General features: G+C 37.3%; 1 protein-coding gene across 1 annotated transcript in view; it reads right to left on the bottom strand.

Annotated features, from left to right (window-relative positions):
- Positions 1–20,496, bottom strand: part of SVEP1 (sushi, von Willebrand factor type A, EGF and pentraxin domain containing 1) — a 157,039-nt gene that overhangs the window by 88,867 nt on the left and 47,676 nt on the right. Inside the window, exons 4-6 of the mRNA XM_045563960.1 lie at positions 10,685–10,843; positions 9,695–9,874; positions 1,082–1,261 (exon numbers count right to left, since the gene is read on the bottom strand). Coding sequence (XP_045419916.1) covers positions 1,082–1,261; positions 9,695–9,874; positions 10,685–10,843 — 519 coding nt within the window. The remainder of the gene's footprint in view (positions 1–1,081; positions 1,262–9,694; positions 9,875–10,684; positions 10,844–20,496) is intronic.

The raw sequence follows: 20,496 nt of genomic DNA, 5'->3' as shown, positions 1-20,496 counted from the left end.
TCATGATTTATTATAATACTAAACAAATGGATGATCCTAAGCATCTTTTTCTTTCTCCAGATTTAATAAGATTGTTTATACTGTTTTTCCAAAGTAGAGAACTGCAGGTTTAGGATGGACATTTTTTATTATATCAGAGATACCAATATAATACAAGTTTCCTAAAATTTTATTGAAAATGTGTTTTAAGTAATAATAAATGCATTTTCATCTACTAAACAACCATACAAATGTTTCCTATTTGTTATAATGATGCCATTTATTATTTTGCTAGATTACCTAATTTTAAACTCTTCTTGCATTCCTAGGATAAACTCTATGTGTTTTGGTAGATCATTCTTTTGAATGTGGATTGCTAGTATATTTGCTATTATATTATTGTTACACATAATGTTGGCTGATAGTTTTCTTCTTTTTTTTTGGTAATAGTTGTCAGCTTGACAACAAAATAATAATAGTTTGACAATATGAATTGGATAGCTTTCCATTATTTTGTCCAAGTTATATGGTATGAGAATTACTGTTTCTTAAAATTTTGAAAGAATTTCCCCTCATTATTCTGTAGTCATTTTTGGAGGAAGACCAAGGGTTTTCAATCTATGTGCACAGATTCCTTGCACTTGTTCTTCTCCTAACTTTCCAGTTTTGTGTTCAGTTATTTTCATTTGTTCCTGTTTAATAATGAAAGGATTTTTAAGATTCACTGGTTCATAATTTTGTTCTTTCATAAACAAAGTAAAGGTAAATCATGTTTAACAAAGCAAGGGAATTATGCAGCATTTGCTTTTTAAAAAAGAAAATCCACCCAATTGGCCCCAATTTTTTACAAAAAGCATTGCTATTTGACTCTGTAAACTTCAGTGAGTTGGAAAACTGAATTTGGTGTGGAAGTTCTTTTACTAGTGGAAAGGAATAAAACAACATATTTGTCTTTGTATCTATAACACCTGTGTCTGTATGTGTAGATGTGTATTTACATCCATTATGAGCCAGTGTTTAGTTCTAGGTTTTCACAGAAAACTGGAGAAATCAGAACAGGAGAAATCAATCACTCAAGGCATCACACCTTCCAGGAACTTACCCACACACCGCGGTTCTGGACCATCCCACTGGGCATTTACTTGACAGGTAAGCTTAGCACTTCCTTCTAGTCTATACCCTTCATCACAGGTAACCAAGCATGTTGTTCTGTAGGACATTTCCCTCGTAGAACAGCTGATGTGGCCGTGTTTGGGCTGGCGGAGATGGGAGCATGTTTTCACTATATAACACGAAAACATATATCACATTTTACTAAATAAGGACAAAGATAATAAGTTTAGTAATGCCTGCACATTGCAAACAAGAAAATTTTCTTTTTTTTTTTTTTTTTTTGAGACAGAGTCTCACTTTCTTGCCCGGGCTAGAGTGAGTGCCGTGGCATCAGCCTAGCTCACAGCAACCTCAGACTCCTGGGCTTAAGCGATCCTACTGCCTCAGCCTCCCGAGTAGCTGGGACTACAGGCATGAGCCACCATGCCCGGCTAATTTTTTTTTTTGTATATATATTTTTAGTTGGCCAGATAATTTCTTTCTATTTTTAGTAGAGACGGGGTCTCACTCTTGCTCAGGCTGGTCTCGAACTCCTGACCTCGAGCGATCCACCCGCCTCGGCCTCCCAGAGCTAGGATTACAGGCGTGAGCCACTGCGCCCGGCCAAGAAAATTTTCTTAAAATGGCAAACAATAAATAATGCACTACCATTTTTGAGCTCTTATGGGACAATTGAAAAGTCTACGTTTTATCAGATGTATTGGCCAAACAATATCATTGCCTGTAGACCTCTGCCCATAGGTGGGAAACTTAAATCATCTAAGAGGCCCAGCCCTAAATGGAAGATGATGGTTGTAGATCGGAGGTGGCTGACAAAGGGAGGTATCTGCAGCCCTCAGCTGGGCCTTTGCTGTGATTTTCCAGGTTGTGTTCCAACAAGAGGGTCTTTTCCGGGACAGAGTTTTCAGCTTCATGCTCAGCTTCGTTTTCAGATTTCTTGGGCATATCCTGGGCTTTTTAATGGTGCCAGCCTCTGCAAAGCTGCCCAACTTCTGCATTCTTCAGTTCCAGTGTTCTGCTTTCTGACCACAACTCTGGTTTTTCTAGCCTTTTCACCCCACAAATCTTCCTGCAGATCCTAATTCATGGCGCTAATGTTGACTTATGCATTACCATTGGTTTGATTGTTTTTGCTGCTCTGGCATAGGCTGCTAGTTGCCCACCCAATAGCCACTCTTTCTTCCAGTTTTATTCAGCATAGTAATATGCCCAGCTGGAAGACTACAACTCCCTACCTCCATCGTGATTCCAGCCAATGAGATACAGCTGGGATTCTGTGGGGCTTCTGGGGGAGCTTTGTAAAGGAAATTGTCTCAACTGAGAGAGTATGTCTTTGCCTTCCCCTCTGTTTTCTTCTTTCGCCCACAATACAGACATGAAGGACAGTAGCCCAGCACACTACAGGAGAAGTATATGATGCTATAGGAAAGTATAACACACAAAGACGGTAGAGCAAAAAAGCAAAGGAAGCCTGGATCTCTGATAACAATGGAGCAGTCATACCTACCTTGCATTAGCTACTTCTGTCCTTTTAGTTGAGAGAAAAATGAACCCTTAATTGGCTTAAGACATTGTTATTTGGGTCTTGATACCAGCAGCTGTACACAATTCCTAATTTCTTCTGCCCAGCATCCATTCATTTTTCCTTTGTTAATTTTCTAGGGAAAGATCTTTCCCCTCTCTCAGCTCATGGGATTTGTGTGTGCTTCACCCATGCTCATGGGTAGAGCAAGTGACCTAGGGTCACATTTCCCTGGTCTGAGAAGTGAGCAGATACAACTGGTGACATGATTCCTTTCTCGACCTTCCTCGAATCTGCTATGAGAGAGCTGCCAGAAGGGTATTCACTAAGTCGTGGATGCTGAAAATGCCCCCGCGCCTCAGCCAGTCTCAACACCACTATCAGCGGAAGTACTATGGGGTGTCTGGAGAAACCTGCATTTCCTCAGTTCTGCCACCTCTGACTCTGTCACCTCAACACTATACTGGAGAAGCTACAGGAGGGTACTCGACTGCCCCCACAACGTCTGTGCTCTGTGTTCTCCTAGTAAGATTCACCCACTGCCCAGCCCACCCAAAACCCACAACGTATCTTAGAGTCCATTTCCATTAATCCCCTCATGCCCCATACTCCTGTTGATGGCAATCTCTTAGGAAGCCTAAGCCTCTACAGTCATCCCTCATTTACCAGGGTTCTCCTCATGCAGCTGTGATCCAACCTAACCTTGTGTCTGCCCCCTGGAATAATGATTAGTCCTCAGTAAATCCCCTCATATCCTAAGCCTCCTCTTTGAACCTTCCCTGCATCTCTTTTCCTAATCGAAATCTTATTGCCTCCTATAGACAGAGCCGGGAGGTGAGGAAAGTGTCTTTGTGGCTCCTTATGCCTTTCCAGATCATTGTCTTCCTTCTTCCTAAAAACTTCCAGCTCCATTGAAGTGTTAAATTATATACCCAACATCCTTTGTTCAGTTTTCTCTCTCTCTCTCTTTCTGCCTCTCTGACACACACTCCTTAGTGATTTCATTATCTATGTAAAGCATCCTCTCAGGACCACATCCTTCACCCTACCTCAGCCTCCACCATTTTCATGTCCTCTAGAACTCGCCACCACCAGTCTTAGTGTCCCACTCTCTGACAATCACCTGCTGTCTTCCCAGATCACTGCTTCAAATGTTTCAAACTTATCGGTTTCTATACGATACTGGAATCTCTGATCCATTGTGTGCTCCTCTTGAGAGAAAATCATCTCTAAAGAATTTGTACTCTCTTTCTATACTTTTTTTCCTCTAGTTCCACATTAGATCCTCTCTGAACAGAGTTTCCAATTAGGGGAAGGAGGAAGGGGAGCAAAGGAGAAAGGAAAAGGGGAGAATGAGGGGAGGAGAGAAGTAAGGGAAGAGAAACAGAAGTGGATGGGAGGAAGAGGCAGGAGATGGGGGGGAAGAAGAGTGCAGGGAGAGGAGAAGAAGTCAAAGAGTAGGGGAGGAGGGTACAGTACGGGGAGGAGGGATAGTGAAAAAGGGAAAGGGAGGAGGGAAATGGGAGACTGTCCAGACCCATGGAAAATGTGCTCTCTCAGTCAGATGGCATGTCCATTCCAGGCATGCCCAGAGATTGGAGAGGAAAAGAGAGTGGATGTCTTTTGAATACACCAAAAATGGGCACATATGTAAAAATATTCATTTTGATAGCTTATAGATATAATCCTACAAGTATCAGGCATTTTACAAAACTAACAAATGAACAAAAAATGCTACAAAAGAAAAAAGCTCAGTTTGTTCTCAGATAGCACTTCTGAAATGCTAAAGGCCAGAAGACAACACAGCAACCTCTAAAGACATGTGAACAAAATATTTGAGACTCAAGAACTTTGTTGTCATTCTGAGTGAGATGCAGTTTTCACTCTTCTACTTTTCTTCATTAGCCTTTTTTCATACCAGGCATATGTTTATTTATTATGAATACTTAAAATTAACAGGAAAGGAAGCTGGAGCAAAATATTTAAGTACATATTCAACTGAAGTCACTGACAGAATCTATTCTGCAGGAACCCATCCAAAATTATATTAGTCAGCAGAACACAAATATTGAGTGCATTAAATATAAGTTTAGGATTGATTACTCCTTAGAGAAAATTCAAGAATTAGATTAGAGGTTAAACCATAAACCCTAGCCTTTTCTATCCCTGGAATGGTTTGAACTGAAATCAACTATTAATAAATAATGAGTAGAAATATTTTGCCCTCCACATTTTAATTTATATTGCATGTGTCCATCTTGCAAATAGAATATTTATTGCCTCAATTAAGTGCATAGAAATATCTTGCCTTCTGCATTTTGACTTTTATTGGGTGTGTACATCATTCATAACATGATGTCAAGCGCCAGGTGAGATTAAAAGGTGAATAAGATAAATTCTGATATATAAAATCTGGAAAACCATATTAAACAACTATTTTGGCTTCAATAAACTGCTGAAATGTTTCCAGCTTTCCAAACCTAAGACGAAATGGATTTGCAACATCTCTCAAGAGTATTGATAAGAAATTAGAGTTGGTATCTCATACAGATACAGATTATAGTGCTTCTCAAATGTTGGTTTTAATAAATTTTCATTGCTCCCCAAGGAAAACAAAGTACATGCAATAATTCCTACTTAGTCCTTAAACATTTGATACTCTTTTTAACTCAAGAATGATGATTTATTACCATTTTTAATAAGAATACACTTGTCTTATTATTTTCAGCCTAAATTTTTTTCTTCATTTCAGCAAGCTAAAAAATCCTGCAATTGACATTTCTTGACTTACATTCATGTTAAAGCAATCCCTAAATATTTATTTAGTCTTTTTGGAAAACAGCAACTTAGTCTTTTGAAAGAACAATCTACTTTGTAGTAGACAATAAGAATCTACTCTGGTAAAGTAGGTTACTTTAAAGGCTAATCTTAAAGGCTAATCCTATCTTTTTCCCCCCAATACATGGTTCTTGTCAATCTACAAATTGTGATAGTGTCTGTTGCTGAAAATAAAATAAATCTGATATTAAATAGAGGGATCTCATTGTTTGAACCCTTTTCTCAGGTTTAGCTAGTTATCATTGAGAAACCACAAAAGGAACCTTCCTTGTTTAGGAAAAAATACGTAATTCAGATAAAACTGCAAATGAGTACAAGTGCATTATGAAGAATGCCTAGGACAAATAAGAATCAAGCTTACTAATTATTATTCAACATCACAAAAAGATTAACAATGTAACATGAAATTTTTAAAATGCATTAGATTTTACACAGGCCTTTCATTTCTGCCTCAGTCTTAGAAAGATATTCAAGGAAAAATAGCATAACTAAAATTAGTCTCTGTTCCTACAATCAGATTTAAATTAGATCTGTAAAAATTACTTTCTCCATACAAACCATCCTGAAACAGAAATGAAGCCCTACCCAATTGCCTTATTTCATTAAATCCCATATACCTCAATTGTAAGGCACATCATTATTTTATGTGCCACTAATACAGAAATAATAATACCAATGAAACTGTTTGCTGCCACTGGTGTTAAGATGCATCTCAATTTTAGAGATGTTAATATGTGGAAAAAAGTGTTTTTGATTTAGTAAAATATGGTATATGTTTCATAGAACAATATCTCTTGAAACTAAATCAATTAACCATTAATGATGTGGCAGGGGACAGGCCTGGATAAGTGTCTTCATTCAGGACAACTTTGTACACTGGTAAGTTAGTGGTAGCTTTGGTGTTGACGTTGAAGGGATCTTAGGAAGATCCATGGTCCTGTAGCTTCTCTCCTACTCTGATTAGAGTTATTTTTATTTATATTGGAATTACAACTGAAATTATATAAAAGAGAACAAGCATGCTTTTTAATGGGAAGTTAGCACAAACAGGTCATCAATATATACATGATATTGATCAGTGTACATCAACATATACATTTATCAATATGTGCATTTATTAAATTCAAGTTTTCATCCATTCACCAGGGGTATCGCCAATGATTGAGGGGGGAAAATACATTCCGTGTTCATAATGAATTCACAGTGGAGCAGAGGTGATAGACAAGTTAATTAACAATAAAAAGTAAGTGCGGTGGTTTGTATTGTAGCAGGTTAGGTAAGCTGGGAAACATGTTTGTCAGAACCCCCTTATTGTGGTCCCTAGTTTGGATTGGTCAAAAGAGGAACATGCACTCGATTTGGGAAGGGAGGGAGAAGAGTGGTCATTGTAGTCAGATTCAGTGATGGATTAATGTAAACAAACCCAGGCATTCCAGCTTGCCTGCGCGTGCAAAGGCATGTCACAACTGCTGATCCTACTGACCAACAGTGGCCCCGCGGTCATTGCTGGATTCTTGGCTGCAGAGCCACAGGGGCATGGCTACACAGAGGTAAAGCCTTTTCTAGACATCCAGGTGAGTTTCTCCTTTGTGGCTCCACTTCAACAACTGGACATGCTTGGTTTCTCAGATTGACTTGTCAGCAAACTCTCTGAACCTCCAACTTCTCTTTTGGACCTTCAGTTCCCATGCTCCTTCCACAATTGTATAAAGTCCACTTCCTGAAATAAATCGCTTATCCCATAACATGCATGGTGACTGTGCTTCCCTGACTGACCCTGAATACACAGCATAAGGGCTACGATGAGGGAAGACAGGTCCGCTGGGGCACATGCAGAGTCACCCCCTTCAGGCTATGGGGGCCAGCACAGCAGAGGGTCGAGGAGGACACCGAGCAAAGGCAGAGTGACAGAACATCAGCTTGCAAAGGGATGGATTCCTAAGAGGGCACAGCCATTTCTCACAGCTTTGGGTCAGATACAAGGCTTGGGTATGGACGGTGGAGGCTCCAGAGGCAGGGCAGAGCCCCGATCCTGAAGGGGCCGTCTTCCCTGATTTTCTCACTCCTTTGGGAAGTCCACTGAGCTGAAAGTTAAAACATAATGTTTTCTGCCCTCTATCATGAGGTATTTGTAAGAAGGGGTAGAGATTACACAGAACTTATAACTCAACTCAACAGAAATATATTTAGAGGTTACCTAAGGTTAATTTTTTTCAGTAATAGTATGTGGCTTTTTACCATTTGAGACTGCACGTCTCACTGAAAACGTCTTTCCTTTGCCTTCCCATGTGAACAGTAGCTTGTCTGAGTTTAGAAATCTAGGGTCTAATTCTTTCCTCTGAGAATCCTAGAAACATACTTTCATCTTCTAGCATCTGGAGTGGCTCACAAAGGGCCTAAGGCTAGTCCTATTCTCTTTCCTTTGTAGGTAATGTTATTTCTAACCATGAAACCGACACAGTTTCCTATTTTTCCAGGGCATTCAGAAATTTTACTAGGATTATTTCCAGACATGCATCTGTTTTTAACATTTTTTTTTTCTGGCATTCCCTAAGTGATTTTAAACTGAATACCCAAGATTTCGGGTGTGTGTATTTTCAAGATTTCAGCTCGGGGATATATTCTTTGATCTTCTATCAGTGCATCTTCTCTACTCTTCTCTGTCTGGATTCTTAATATGAGAAAAATCCAATTCCTGTGACTATTCTTATATTCCTTTATTCTTTCATAATTTAATTTTAATCTTTAAAATTTTGTTCTATTTTTGAATGCATTTCTTGAGTTGGTTTTCTAAGTTATTAATTTGGCTTTTAACATGTCCATTCATTGTGTCATCAGTCATTTGTTTCCTCTAAGTGATCTTTTTGTTTGCCCATTTCTTCTATTTCTTGGTAATTGTCTTTGAATCTCAGTGATTCCATCCTCCCTGCCTTTTCTGTCAGGTCTCCTTTGTTCAATCTGCTGATTCTCTTCAGTTTTCCTGGTCTTTTTAGGAAATGATTTAGGCGAATTCCTATTTATAGATGAGTTCAACATTGGTACCTGATAAATACCAACTGTGTATGTCTCCTGGGCTTTACACATGATCGTGGAGTGATGAGTAGGTGGGCTTCCCTCATGGATATGGGAGCCAAGAAAAGACCAGAAGACAGAACTTCTTATTCTAAGCCGGTGATCTGGGTGATTTGTGGGATCTTGGAACAGTTAAATCCTCAGCAAAGTGTTTTGCCAAAGAATGTCTCGGGGACATGGTGGGGGTAAGGTAGCCAGATTTAGCAACAAAAAAACAAACAAATAAGACAAACCAGGATACCTAGTTAAATTTAAATTTCACAAAATTAACAAATAATTTTTTAGTATAAGTAGGTCCCAAATCTTCCATGGGACTTACTTATACTAAAAAATTATTTGTTGTTTACCTGAAATTCATATTTAACTGAGCATCCTGTATTTCCTCTGGCAACCTGAGGAAGGGGGTGAATACAGTATTGAGAATGTTGTGATGAGGTCAAGTCCCGAGGCTTGCTCCTCTCTTACCTTTTCTTAGACAGCCTCCTCTTCCAGCCCTACTTATGAAGCCGTAGGAGTTGGCTGCATGACAGTTGTAAGAGGTAGGAAAGTAGTTCCTGGAGGTGGCAAGTGGAGGTGAATTGACATATGGTTCTGTTTATTGTTTGAATTTGGTGTGGGGGCCTCAGCTTCTACCTGTGATACTGACCCTTTTCTACTGGCCTGGCTAGGCTCCTTGGGACCTCACTTTAGTAAATTCTCTGCTTTCTATTGCAATGTTACCTACCCAAAGTGAAGGCTGGAGAGATACAAGTTGGCTAACTGCTCCTGTTGCAAGATACTGATATGGGTCCCTAAGTCTCACAATCTCACTTGCCAATAAAGCCCCCACTCTGATTATTCCCAAACTCTCCTTCATACCCTGTCTTGGCTATTTGAAATTTGAGTTTTGGCATAATCTGTCCACATTTACTTCCCAGGTAGGACTGGATCTTTTTTCTTTTTCTTTTTTTTTGCTTGTTCAGAAAAGGGACATAAAAGGCATAGTTTATGATGATGTGGTCAATTGAACTTGGTAGTTCTGACTTCAAACTTCCTATAATTTTTCCCTTTCTGTGGTCTGTGGTCTATGAAATCAAAAAGGAAACAAAGAACCGACTGGTCCATTGGAGTTTAAATCAAGGAAATCAAGCAAGACAATCAATAAACAACATAAATTGGCAGTTTGCATACCTCTGCAGGAGCTCTCTGAACCGGACCACAAACCATTGGGTAGACACAAGAGGATGCTGCTTCCCACGAGGTCAAATCCAGGGTGACATCGGACCCCACAGGCTGCATTGAAGTGGTTGTTGCAAGTGTTTTGGATAAAGTAACCATTTTCAGGAGGCTTCAGGGCAGGGCAGTGGACAACTAACATTTACAGAAATAAAATAAAAGAGCAAAGTTACTTTTTGTCTATGAAATATCCTCCTCTTTTTTTTTTAATTTAAGGGGACATTTTATGCAGACATTTCACTTCTCCAAAGCAATCCCATTTATTGCATTTGAACTTTCAAGTGCAAATTTAGAAGAAGAACCTTTATATCTAATTCCTATTAGGTATTAACTTGCAATTAAATTTTAAATATAGACTAAATGTTATTTTTTAAGCTCCAAATTTTTTTATTTTGATATACATGTGGATATGAGATTTTCTAGTTCTTGACTTTTATATGTCATTAGTGTCCTTCTTAATTAAGATAGCATGAAATAAAGAACAAATAAAGCTAGCAAAGTATATTTGCTACAAACCCCAAGAGCCACAGCTTCTCGTACATGGTATATGCTATTATAAATTTTTGAAATGAATAATATCGAGACATTTTGCTTATGAAAGTATATTTTTAAAATAAATTTGACTATCATCTGGGCCAAGATTAGCTCATTGTTATCCAAATTCGTTGTTAAAATAGTGGCTTTTCTCTTTTTGATTTATTTTAGTTTTTTTTTAAGTACTAAATCTTTCTGATTTTACAGTTACATTACTCCTTTCTCTGGAGCAGAATGTGGACTTGTTCAGTGATAAGATATGCTATAGAATAAAAACAAATAATCCCCTCCCACATGGTCAGAGAAAGGGATATTAAAGATCATTCTAAAGGAATTAGATGCAAACCAGCACAATCTCTCTCAAAGAGATCAGCTTTTCTATTTCCTATTTGCCAACTGTGGGAGACTTACCTTCACAGGTCTGGCCAGATGCCCGGTATCCCTCCCTGCAGACACAGTCTTCGGGGGACGTACTTCCGGGTGGAGACGTGTGATTTTCATCAGGACACGGAAGGCAAGTGCTGATTCCTCCTGGTGAACCTTCAGGTTTGTACGTCCCTGATGGACAAGCTGTGGGCAGACAGGAGGCCAGAGAAGTCATCAGCTGGTAGTTAACAAAATGTTTGAAACTAACTACGAGGGAAAAAGCCAAACAATAGCTTTTCATAAAAATAATATAATACAAGCATAGAGAGAAACAAACATTTATTTTTAAAGAGTGATGTAGTTTGTTATTTGCAGGTTAGAAAGGGGCCTCATGAGTCCCACAATTAGTTTCAATCACAACGTAACACAGCATGAAATGTCTGAGCTGATTTGCAGGAAAACTCAAAATAATAACATACGTTAAGGGAATCAACAACCCTTGACAGATAAAAAAATCTTGATAAATATGGTATTCCCCAAATTCCCTCGTCCCTGTCCCGTGCCTCTCACCTTCACCACGGAGCCCCCAGCCCTTCTCCCCGCGGGGGAGAATGACTGTAGATATGCAAAAAGCACTTAGCCCATTGTTTCTCTGCAAAGCACTTGACAAAGGATGCAGAGACAGTGAAGAGCTTGAGGGAAATAGGCCCTTTTAAGAAAAAAGAATTAAAGACTTTGCTTTTCCCAGGCTAATGGGGGAAAAAAAAAAAGATTAAAAGCAGAATCTAATTGACCTTGCTTCAAATCCTTCCTCTGCACTGACAGTGTGGCTTTGAATTTGTAACCTAATCCCTCTGGAGTTGTGCATCTGTAAAATAATTTAAATATAAGACATTGAATAGCAGAGCAATTGTGGAATAAAGGGATGTGCAGTGCACAGTTAAGCCAATTAAATGTAGCATAGTCCCAGATGCATTGGATTATTAAAAGACAGAAGTAATCAAGCTGTCTGCTCTTATGTGGTGATATTTTATATAAATTATCTCACTTATCCTCACAGTATTAATAAGTAGCATTAGAAGTTCGTAATATTTTTATTAATATTTATGTTAATTTTATTAGTAAAGATTTTCAAATCCATGTTAAAGATGAGAAAATGGAAGCTTGGAGAGATTTGATGGCTTGACTAAAATGATTCAGTGGGTGACAGAGCCAGACATTTTTAAGCCAATATTCATATAGCTTTCACTATGTCCCACACTGTTCTATGTATTTTATAAATATTGTCTTTTTAACTTCCTAAAACCTTAAGAAGTAACAAGTATTATTAAGCTAGCTAGGATTGGAATCCAGACAATTTAGATCCAGAGGCCACGTGCGTCACCACTAAAGCCAAAGCGAACTATTTCAATATGCTAAAAATATAAATAATCATATTGAGAGATAGGATTTATAATATAATGCAATTATTAGAAGAAAACATGATTTTAAAATTCTCAATTTTATTTTAAAACAAAAAGATACCATTTTCCCCATGAAACATAGAAGAGAATTCTAGATCTGAATAGATCTGTGACTATTTAAGAATGAGAGAAACATTCAAAAAATAATAACAATATGTGACTTATGAAAAATAATTCAGCATAAAGAAAGTGAACATTACTTTGAAACATTGTATTAGGATATCGAATTATTCATGTTATAGGGTATGAATACTATATTTATTTCTGTAAAAATTTCAGTAAATATGTGATCAGAATCCTCAAGAAGATGCCAGATAACATGATCTACTTTAAGCAGAATCAGCAGCTGCAGGAGAAAATGATTGAGGTAAGCGCAGAGATAGAAAAGACAATTTAAATCATAACTACAAAATCAAAATTGTCATTGGAGGCAGTAAAAAAAAGCCATATAATTCCAGAACAAGAGAACTGAATAGATCTAGGATAAGTAATAGCTGTGATATTAATGCAGGAATGTATTCCTTATTTGAAGCTTTAGGGCAAAAATACTCATCAATTTCCAGGCAAAATTAATAAAATTCACATCCAGGTTGAAAGATATTACAAGTTACAGGAAGGAAAATCAAGACACTGATAAATGGGAAAATAAAACTGATACTTCATTTCTCCTTGCAAAAACAAATGCCAGGAAAAGTAATGGAATAAGAAATATATCATAGCTATATGCAAAAAAATTATGAACCCCAAACTCTATTATGTGGCCAAGCTATCGGTAACTAGGAGGGAAGAGAAAGACATAGGTGATGTGCATGGCTTTAGAAAATAAAGATGTATTTCATTGACTAGAAAAGAAATCAAAATAAAGAACTCAAGAATGGGGAAAAATGGCATTTAATAAATTGAGATTAAGAAACTTGTGGAATCTATAATACCTGGTTCAGTAGCTTGCTAAAATAATTGTGAAAATAAAAACAAATATTAAACAACGTCCCTTCTTATAAAGAAAACATATGATAACACAAACATCCAGAGATAGGGGGTTTGTTAAATTATTATGACACCTCCAACCAATGGAATATTAGCCATAAAAATACAATTCTTGACATGGAAAAATCATTCAAATTATGTATTTAAGTGTAAAGAAAGCATGTTTTCAAAAACCTTATGTATGATATGATTTTATTTGGCTTGTAAATACATTTTTGAGACTTGAAGGAAATGATCTTGAAGGTTGTATGTACATGATATGTATTCATGGTTGAGTTATGAGGCTTCCAGGTTTGTTTGTTTATTTTTGCTGACCTACATTTTCCAGTTTTGTTACAACAAATAGGTATTACATGAGCAAAAACAATTAAAAGTAAATAAAATTATATAAAAAAGAGATTGATGGTCACAAATACTGTATTTCATTTCATGGTTATTGGTTCTCTCACCTTGGAGATGACTTTGATTCCTCCTTCTCCCTCTATCTCTTTCAACACCTAAATAAAAACCATGTTCTTTGAATCTTACCTCCTAAAAATCTCTGCACTCCCCTCCTCCTCTCCATCAGCATTCCTCCTATGTTAGATGTCACCTTATCCTCTCTGTTCCAGGTTTTTACAAAGTCCTCCTTTCTGGTCCCTCAGCCTTCATCTCTACGCTTCAGGCCATTTTAGATGTTGCTGCCTGAACATTTTTTAAAAATATAAATCCAATCAAATCACTTTCTACCTAAAAACTGTACCAACAGGAAAAGGCCTCTCTCTCTTTAGTCTGGAATATAAAGACACCTTTGATCTGTAACCTTCCTACCTCTGCAGCTACAATGAACCAGTGAGTGGCACATCCTGGTTAGAATTTGCTTCAGAATCAACTAGCATCTAGGTTCGTACTGTCCCCCTTCCCCGCCCCCCGCCACATTGACTGGACTTGAGAGTTGGAGCAATTTGAGAAATTTACTTAATTTCTCTGTGATATGGTTTCTTCGTGTGTCATAGCAATAGGTCACTTATAATTTTGTTACGATCAATTGAAATAATGTGAGTAAAGCAACAATGCCTGGCATGTAGTTGGCATTCAGGAAATGTTAGAATAGTGTCCCCAACCCTTCATTTTCTCAACCATCAAAGAGATAGTTATACTTCTCTGTGGGTTTGTTGTGCTGGATGGATGCTCTGGCACTTGGTAAATACTACTTCCTGTTCTTTCCTTTTCCTGTCTTCCACTTCACTTCTATCTTTGCATATGCTTTCCTGCCTCTGAGTGAACCTCCAACATCCTTCAAGATTCTAACTGGTTCTTCAAAGCTTCTCTAACTTTTTCAGACAGATTGTGTTGCCTCCTTTTCCGGACCCCCAGAGCACACTATCCTCACCTCTGCACTGGCACATACCACACGGTTTGCAATATGCACTCATTTCATTCTCCCAGTGGGCAGCATGCTCTTGTAAGTTCATGCACTCTTCTGTGAACTGCCTGAGCTGGCAGTCACTTGATCAAAGGAGGGCAAGGGAAAACAAGCTCTGTTGGAGGATGGAGGGTGGGTTTGGTGTGAAGGGAGTAGTAAAGTCAGGAAGACTAACAAGAGGGTGAGGTGGAAGGACATTGGACTTGAAGTCAGGACAACTGAGTTTCAGACTTGGCTATTCCACTAACAAGCTATGGGGTCACTGGCAAGACACTTTATATTATTTTCTTTTACTACAATATACAGAAGTTACAAGTAACAATGTCTATGACCTTTCCAAGGTTAACCTAAGATGATTCCATAAATAGAACAATACTTTAGTAACTAAAGCAACTAAAAGACACCCTTCATACGAACCATCAGATTCTGGCTACAGATTTTATAACTTATTTGTAAAAAATAATATTACACAAGAAGGAACTAATCTTACAATACTATTCCCCCAAACCTTTTGAATAATCAAAGAGTTTCCAACATTGGAGGACAGTGTTTTGGATAAAAATATCCAAAAGTACATTTGGAAATGTATTGTGAAATTCGTAATGATAATGGAAAACAGACTTCAGGAGAACTATTTAAAGGCATTGCACAATTCTAGTGGGAGAGGTGTAATCAACTTCCTTGATTCCCAAGGGGGGAAATTCCTCATCCAAAACCAAGTAAAAGTTGAAAAGATGAAATAAATCTGTGGTTTGAACAAGTTTCACAAATCTTGGCAAAGGCCTATGGTTTTTTTTTTTTTCTTTTTAATATGAGATGTTTCCTTTCTGGAAAGGTACCAAATATTATTTCTTAATTGCTCTTTTTGTTGTTGTTAAAATAGGCACTTTCTCTTTTCAGAAATCTGTTGGCTATTATCAACTACTATTACTGGAAATATGACTCTTGAAGTTATCATGTTGTGCTAACATTAGATTTTTCTTCAGCTGACAATGTAATTTTTTGACTGAAGTAAAATACCAGTTTGAAATTTGTAAAACACAGAGAAGTCTCCATTCTCTCTAATCTCTCTTGCCCATTAAATATCCATTCTTTAGGTGACTATTTTAGTTAGTATTAATAACATATGTTATAGCATGAATTATATTTTACAAAATTCCTCCTAATACCTAATTAAGATTAATTTTTAAAAACCCTGATAAGTATTAAGAGCCTTTGTTCCTTGTACAACTCATCTTTAGATGTTAATGAATCACTTTAAAGAGTATAGTCTTAGGACAGTCCCGTGAGCTTTATTCAATCTGTGCACTACACAACTCCAAGGGTGCCCATTTGTGTAGATTATAAGGGCACCCGCTGGAGTTGGGCAACTCTAAAGCTCTAGTCTCTGCTATATCTAGGTAGGGCACCAGGCAGGTATCTGGGCCCCCAGAGGAAGGCTCTTTATTATTGCAACATCATGCTTCTTCTCAACTTTATGGATTTGATCTGAGTAAGTAATCTGTTCCTCCAAATAGTTGTGCGAGGATTTTAAGCACAGGGATTCATTTCCCTAGAAAAGAACCAGTTTCCCCCATGCTGAGGCAATGCTTTCGCAAATACAAGATGAAGACCTAGGCATGCATAGAGGGACTTTCTTTTTATTAGGCAGCCAAGATCCTTTCTATTCTATCTATCCTTTCTATTTTCACCAAGGAATTAGATACGGAGACTTTTAACAGCCCTGAATTCTGCACATCTAAACCTGTGTGGAATGCATTAGCACCCTGCCATTCTCCCTGTGATTGGTTAGTTCATTTGGCTGCAGTACAGACTACTTGAGAAAATTGTGAAATTGAACCCTGTATGGTGCCATAGCTGCAAATGGCAGCCTAGCTGTAGGATGCCATGTTGCAAATGAAAGCACCTGTGCGGACTTGCCTGGAAATTAGTGATAGATCAGGACAAGTCTATCAAAAAACAAAACCCTCAAAGGACTGTGTACAAAAGAGGATGCATCAGAAAAGTCATTGTCATATGTTAGGAATTAATGTATGTGTATGCACGCATAATTACTCATATGTATGCATATATTCACACATAAATACAACCTGGTTGAGTATAAAATACTTAGGTGAAGTCATTTTTGTTGAAAACTCTATATTCTTAATTGTCTTAAGGTGTTTACCATCTGGTTGAGAAAGATGACATCATCCTAAATTTTATAATTAAATTTTTGTGGGCAAGCGCTTTTAGGAGAGGCCCTCTGGAGATATTTAGAATTATTTTTAACCTTTTTAAAATACGCAATAATACAGAATAGTATAAAGAAGATAATAAAACCAAAGAACATTTGGTTTAAATGTTCTTTTAATGTTTGACATTTAGGTTGATTCAAATTTTTTAAAATTTTGAGTAACTTTTCTATAAACATCTTGTTCCCTTAAATCTTTGATCCGTTTTTTAAAATTTTGTCTTAGGGCAAATAATGTTCACTTTTAAAGTCATGAGTTTATTATCAAACTATTTTATATTCCCATTATCAGGATTGAAAGTATATAACTTGGAGTACTCTCATTACCACCGGATATTAACAGTTTTTTAAATTACCAATTAATCATAATTTAAATGTGAAGACCTTTGAATTTCAGTGTAGCAGGGTTTCAACTTGAACCCAAGGTGGATACATCCCTGGGATTCAGACGTGTATAAGTCCAACAGAAGTCTATTTGCTTGAAGAACTTGAAAGCCAGGGATAATATTCAAAATATTATAATCCAGAATGGCATGTTAGCTGACAAATGAGAACAGGCATCAGCTGTAGAAGCAAAGCAGGGTTCTGGAGACCGATTGACAGATGTTACCTTTATAGGTGATGGATTATGCAATAGGCCAGTGAGCCTGCAAAGGGGGTCAGATCAATAAAGAGACACTCAAGGGACTTGGGCAGCAGCGATTTGCCAGCCAGCATATAAGTATTTCAGTATAGTCAAAACTTTCACAGCTGTACTGATGCATACCTGCTGAACATTAGCCTGTCCTAAGGAAAGACAGAATCGGCACATGCTGGACCAAGTAACACTTGATCTCTGCAGCCAGAAAGAAGAAAGCTTCTGAATGTAGTATGGTGTTCATTGCCAAATGTGTTTCCCTTTGGGTCCTATAAAGAGTGGTAAGTTCTGGCCATAGCTTCCATCGATCTTTCCCCTTCTTCATCTTCTCTACCTCACATTCAATAAAACATTAAGGTCTATGGGGGTTTGGAAATGTGGATTCTATTAACTGCTGTTTTCCGTTTCCATTACTGCTATGCTAATTTAAGGCCTTGTTATTTCATGCCTTAATCAATTCTCCAACCTCCATACATCCATCCCTTCTATGTCGCTTCACATTCGGTGCTTTCTGGCCAAAGATGCCAAGTTAATATTCCTATAACAGTGCTTTTATCATGCCACTTCTCTGCCATTGCCAATTAACCAAAGGCCATGTCTTCAGCCTGGAATTCAAGTCTCAGTACAATTTAGAATCTAATCCTTACTCTTACTTGTCTTGCCTTGAATCCCACTATGCCCCCCAGACTTCGCCTACTTTCCCACCCATGCAAGCTATCCAGTCTCCACCACAGGCCTGTACTTTCCATTCTCCACAACAGTCTCTCCTATTTCTGACTGTCCAAAGCATACCATTCAAACCCAGTTCAAAACCTATCACCTCCATAATTAAAGGGTAATATTTTTGAAGGCCTATAGCATTCTGTATATCGCATGTATTACACTGTTTTTATTTTCATTCAATCTCAGTTGCTTAGAACTAGATTAATCATAATTCTTGGTTCATGACGCACATTCTGACTTGTTTATAGTAATTACAGCTCTATTTCATAATAAGCTACTTTAAGGCAAGTATTGTGCAATAGTCATATCTTCTAAAGTACCTAAAAATATTTGATAAATAGTTGAAGGAGTCTATGGACAGATTTAAATGATTTCCTTCTGTAGTTTCCACAAGACCTGATTCAGAGTGACTTGATTTGTCTGGCATTGATTCTCATGATCTGTGTGGTCTAGTCTACTGAACCTTGAAGTACTCCAGTCATCTAGTATTTTTTTCTTTCATATTCCCACATTAAAATTTTTGAATTATCTTCCAAATAATACATGTGTAAATAAAAATTACATGTATTTTACTTTGGCAATTGCAATGCTTTTAACACATTAAATTTCACTGTATCATCACCTTTCTCCCATTTTATTCATTCAAATAAGTTGTGGCACAAAGCATTGAGTGCAGGGGTGAGAATTCTGCAAATTATTATTGGTTCTGACACTGTCGGACCCTCTGTTATGTAACCTAAGTTATGTAACCAATTGGAGAAATGGTTTTTCCATCACTACAGCTTGGGTGATTATGTGTGTAGCCAAGTTGTAAAACTAAAATCCATGACCCTCAGTAGGGACAAAAGGATACAAAAGGTAATGGGATAAATGGGGATACAGCAAAGAATTAGACAGAACTCTTGTCTGTGCCCTTACAACAACTGTAGTCTTAAACAGACAATTAAATGGGGGAAAGTACCATGTTTTATGACATGATACACAGAAGACAGACACAATCTAGACTTGAGATGGGTGGAGTGGTCAGGTAAGCTATGTTAGTCAAAGTGATTTCAAAGGTGAGACCAGACCATGAATAGGAGTGAGGGGAGGTGCAGAAGCAGCCAGATGGCATTCCAGATAGAGGGACCAACATGTGCTATCCTAGAGGCATTATAGGGCCTGGTATACTTGAAAAAATTAGAGTTCTCTCTGGCTGGAGTGCAGAGGGGTGGAGCTAGAAAGGTAAGTGAGCACCAGAATCATCAAGGCTGGGTAAGCCCCATTCAGAAGATAAGAGATTATATTAGAAACAACAGGGAAACATGGCAATGTTTTAAGTTAGGATGTGTGACAAGATCACTTTGGATGCCATTTGGAGAATGAGTTTGGAAGACAATAACATTTCATTCTCAAACACATGGTGTGATTCACTTATTCCCCATATATTCCTCTTTTCTAATGTACGCACTTAATGCTATAAATTTCCCTTTCAACCTGCTTTATCTGATACTAATATAATCACTCTTGCTTTCCTTTTATTAATGTTTGCATGATATGTCTTCCAACATTGTACTTTAAATTTTCCTATATTATTATATTTTAAGTGAGTTTCTTATAGACAACATATAGTTGGGTCATGTTTTTAAATCTATTTTGTCTATTTCTATCATTTAATTGCTATATTTAGGCTATATTTAATGTAATTATTGATATGTTAAGGCTTAAATCTGCCATTATATTTTTTGTTTTCTGTTTGATCTGATTCTTGTTTCTATGCTTACTTCCCACCTTCCTGTAAGTGACTTGAAAATTTTTTAGAATTTTAGCTATTACATTATATATGCATAGCTTATCACAGTCTACTGTTGGTATCATTTTACCAGTTCAAGTACAGAAATCTTACCTCCCCTTACATTCCTTTATTCTTTCCCATTTGTAATATAATTATCTTAAATATTTTCTCTACTACACTTAGAACAGTGTATGTAGAGAAAATGGGACAGTGTTATCATTTTTGCTTCAACTATCAAATATAATATAGAAAACTTAAAAGAAAGAGGAAAATGTATTGTATTTACTCATATTCTTACTTACATTCTTTCTTCCTTCCTGATGTCCCATATTCCTTATTTTAATATTTTCTTTCCATTTAGAGAACTTCATTAAGCAATTCATTTATGGTAGAGCTTCTGGTAACAAATCCTCTGTTTTCCTTCTTCTGATAATATCTTGATTTCCCCTTCATTTCTGATTATTGTTGCTGAGTAAAGGATTCTAGGTAGACAGTTCTTTTCTTTCTGCACTTGAAAAATACATTGACACTTCCTTCTGGCCTCCATGGTTTCTGATGAGCAATTTGCTATCTTTCTAATTGTTTTCCCTTCTATAGTTAAGGTGGCATTTTTTTTCTGGATGCTTTCCAGGTTT

Source organism: Lemur catta, chromosome 10, assembly GCF_020740605.2.
Source record: "Lemur catta isolate mLemCat1 chromosome 10, mLemCat1.pri, whole genome shotgun sequence".
Lineage (NCBI taxonomy): Eukaryota > Metazoa > Chordata > Mammalia > Primates > Lemuridae > Lemur > Lemur catta.
The sequence above is the reverse complement of the archived record's forward strand: the minus strand, read 5'-3'. Positions and strand labels throughout refer to the sequence as shown.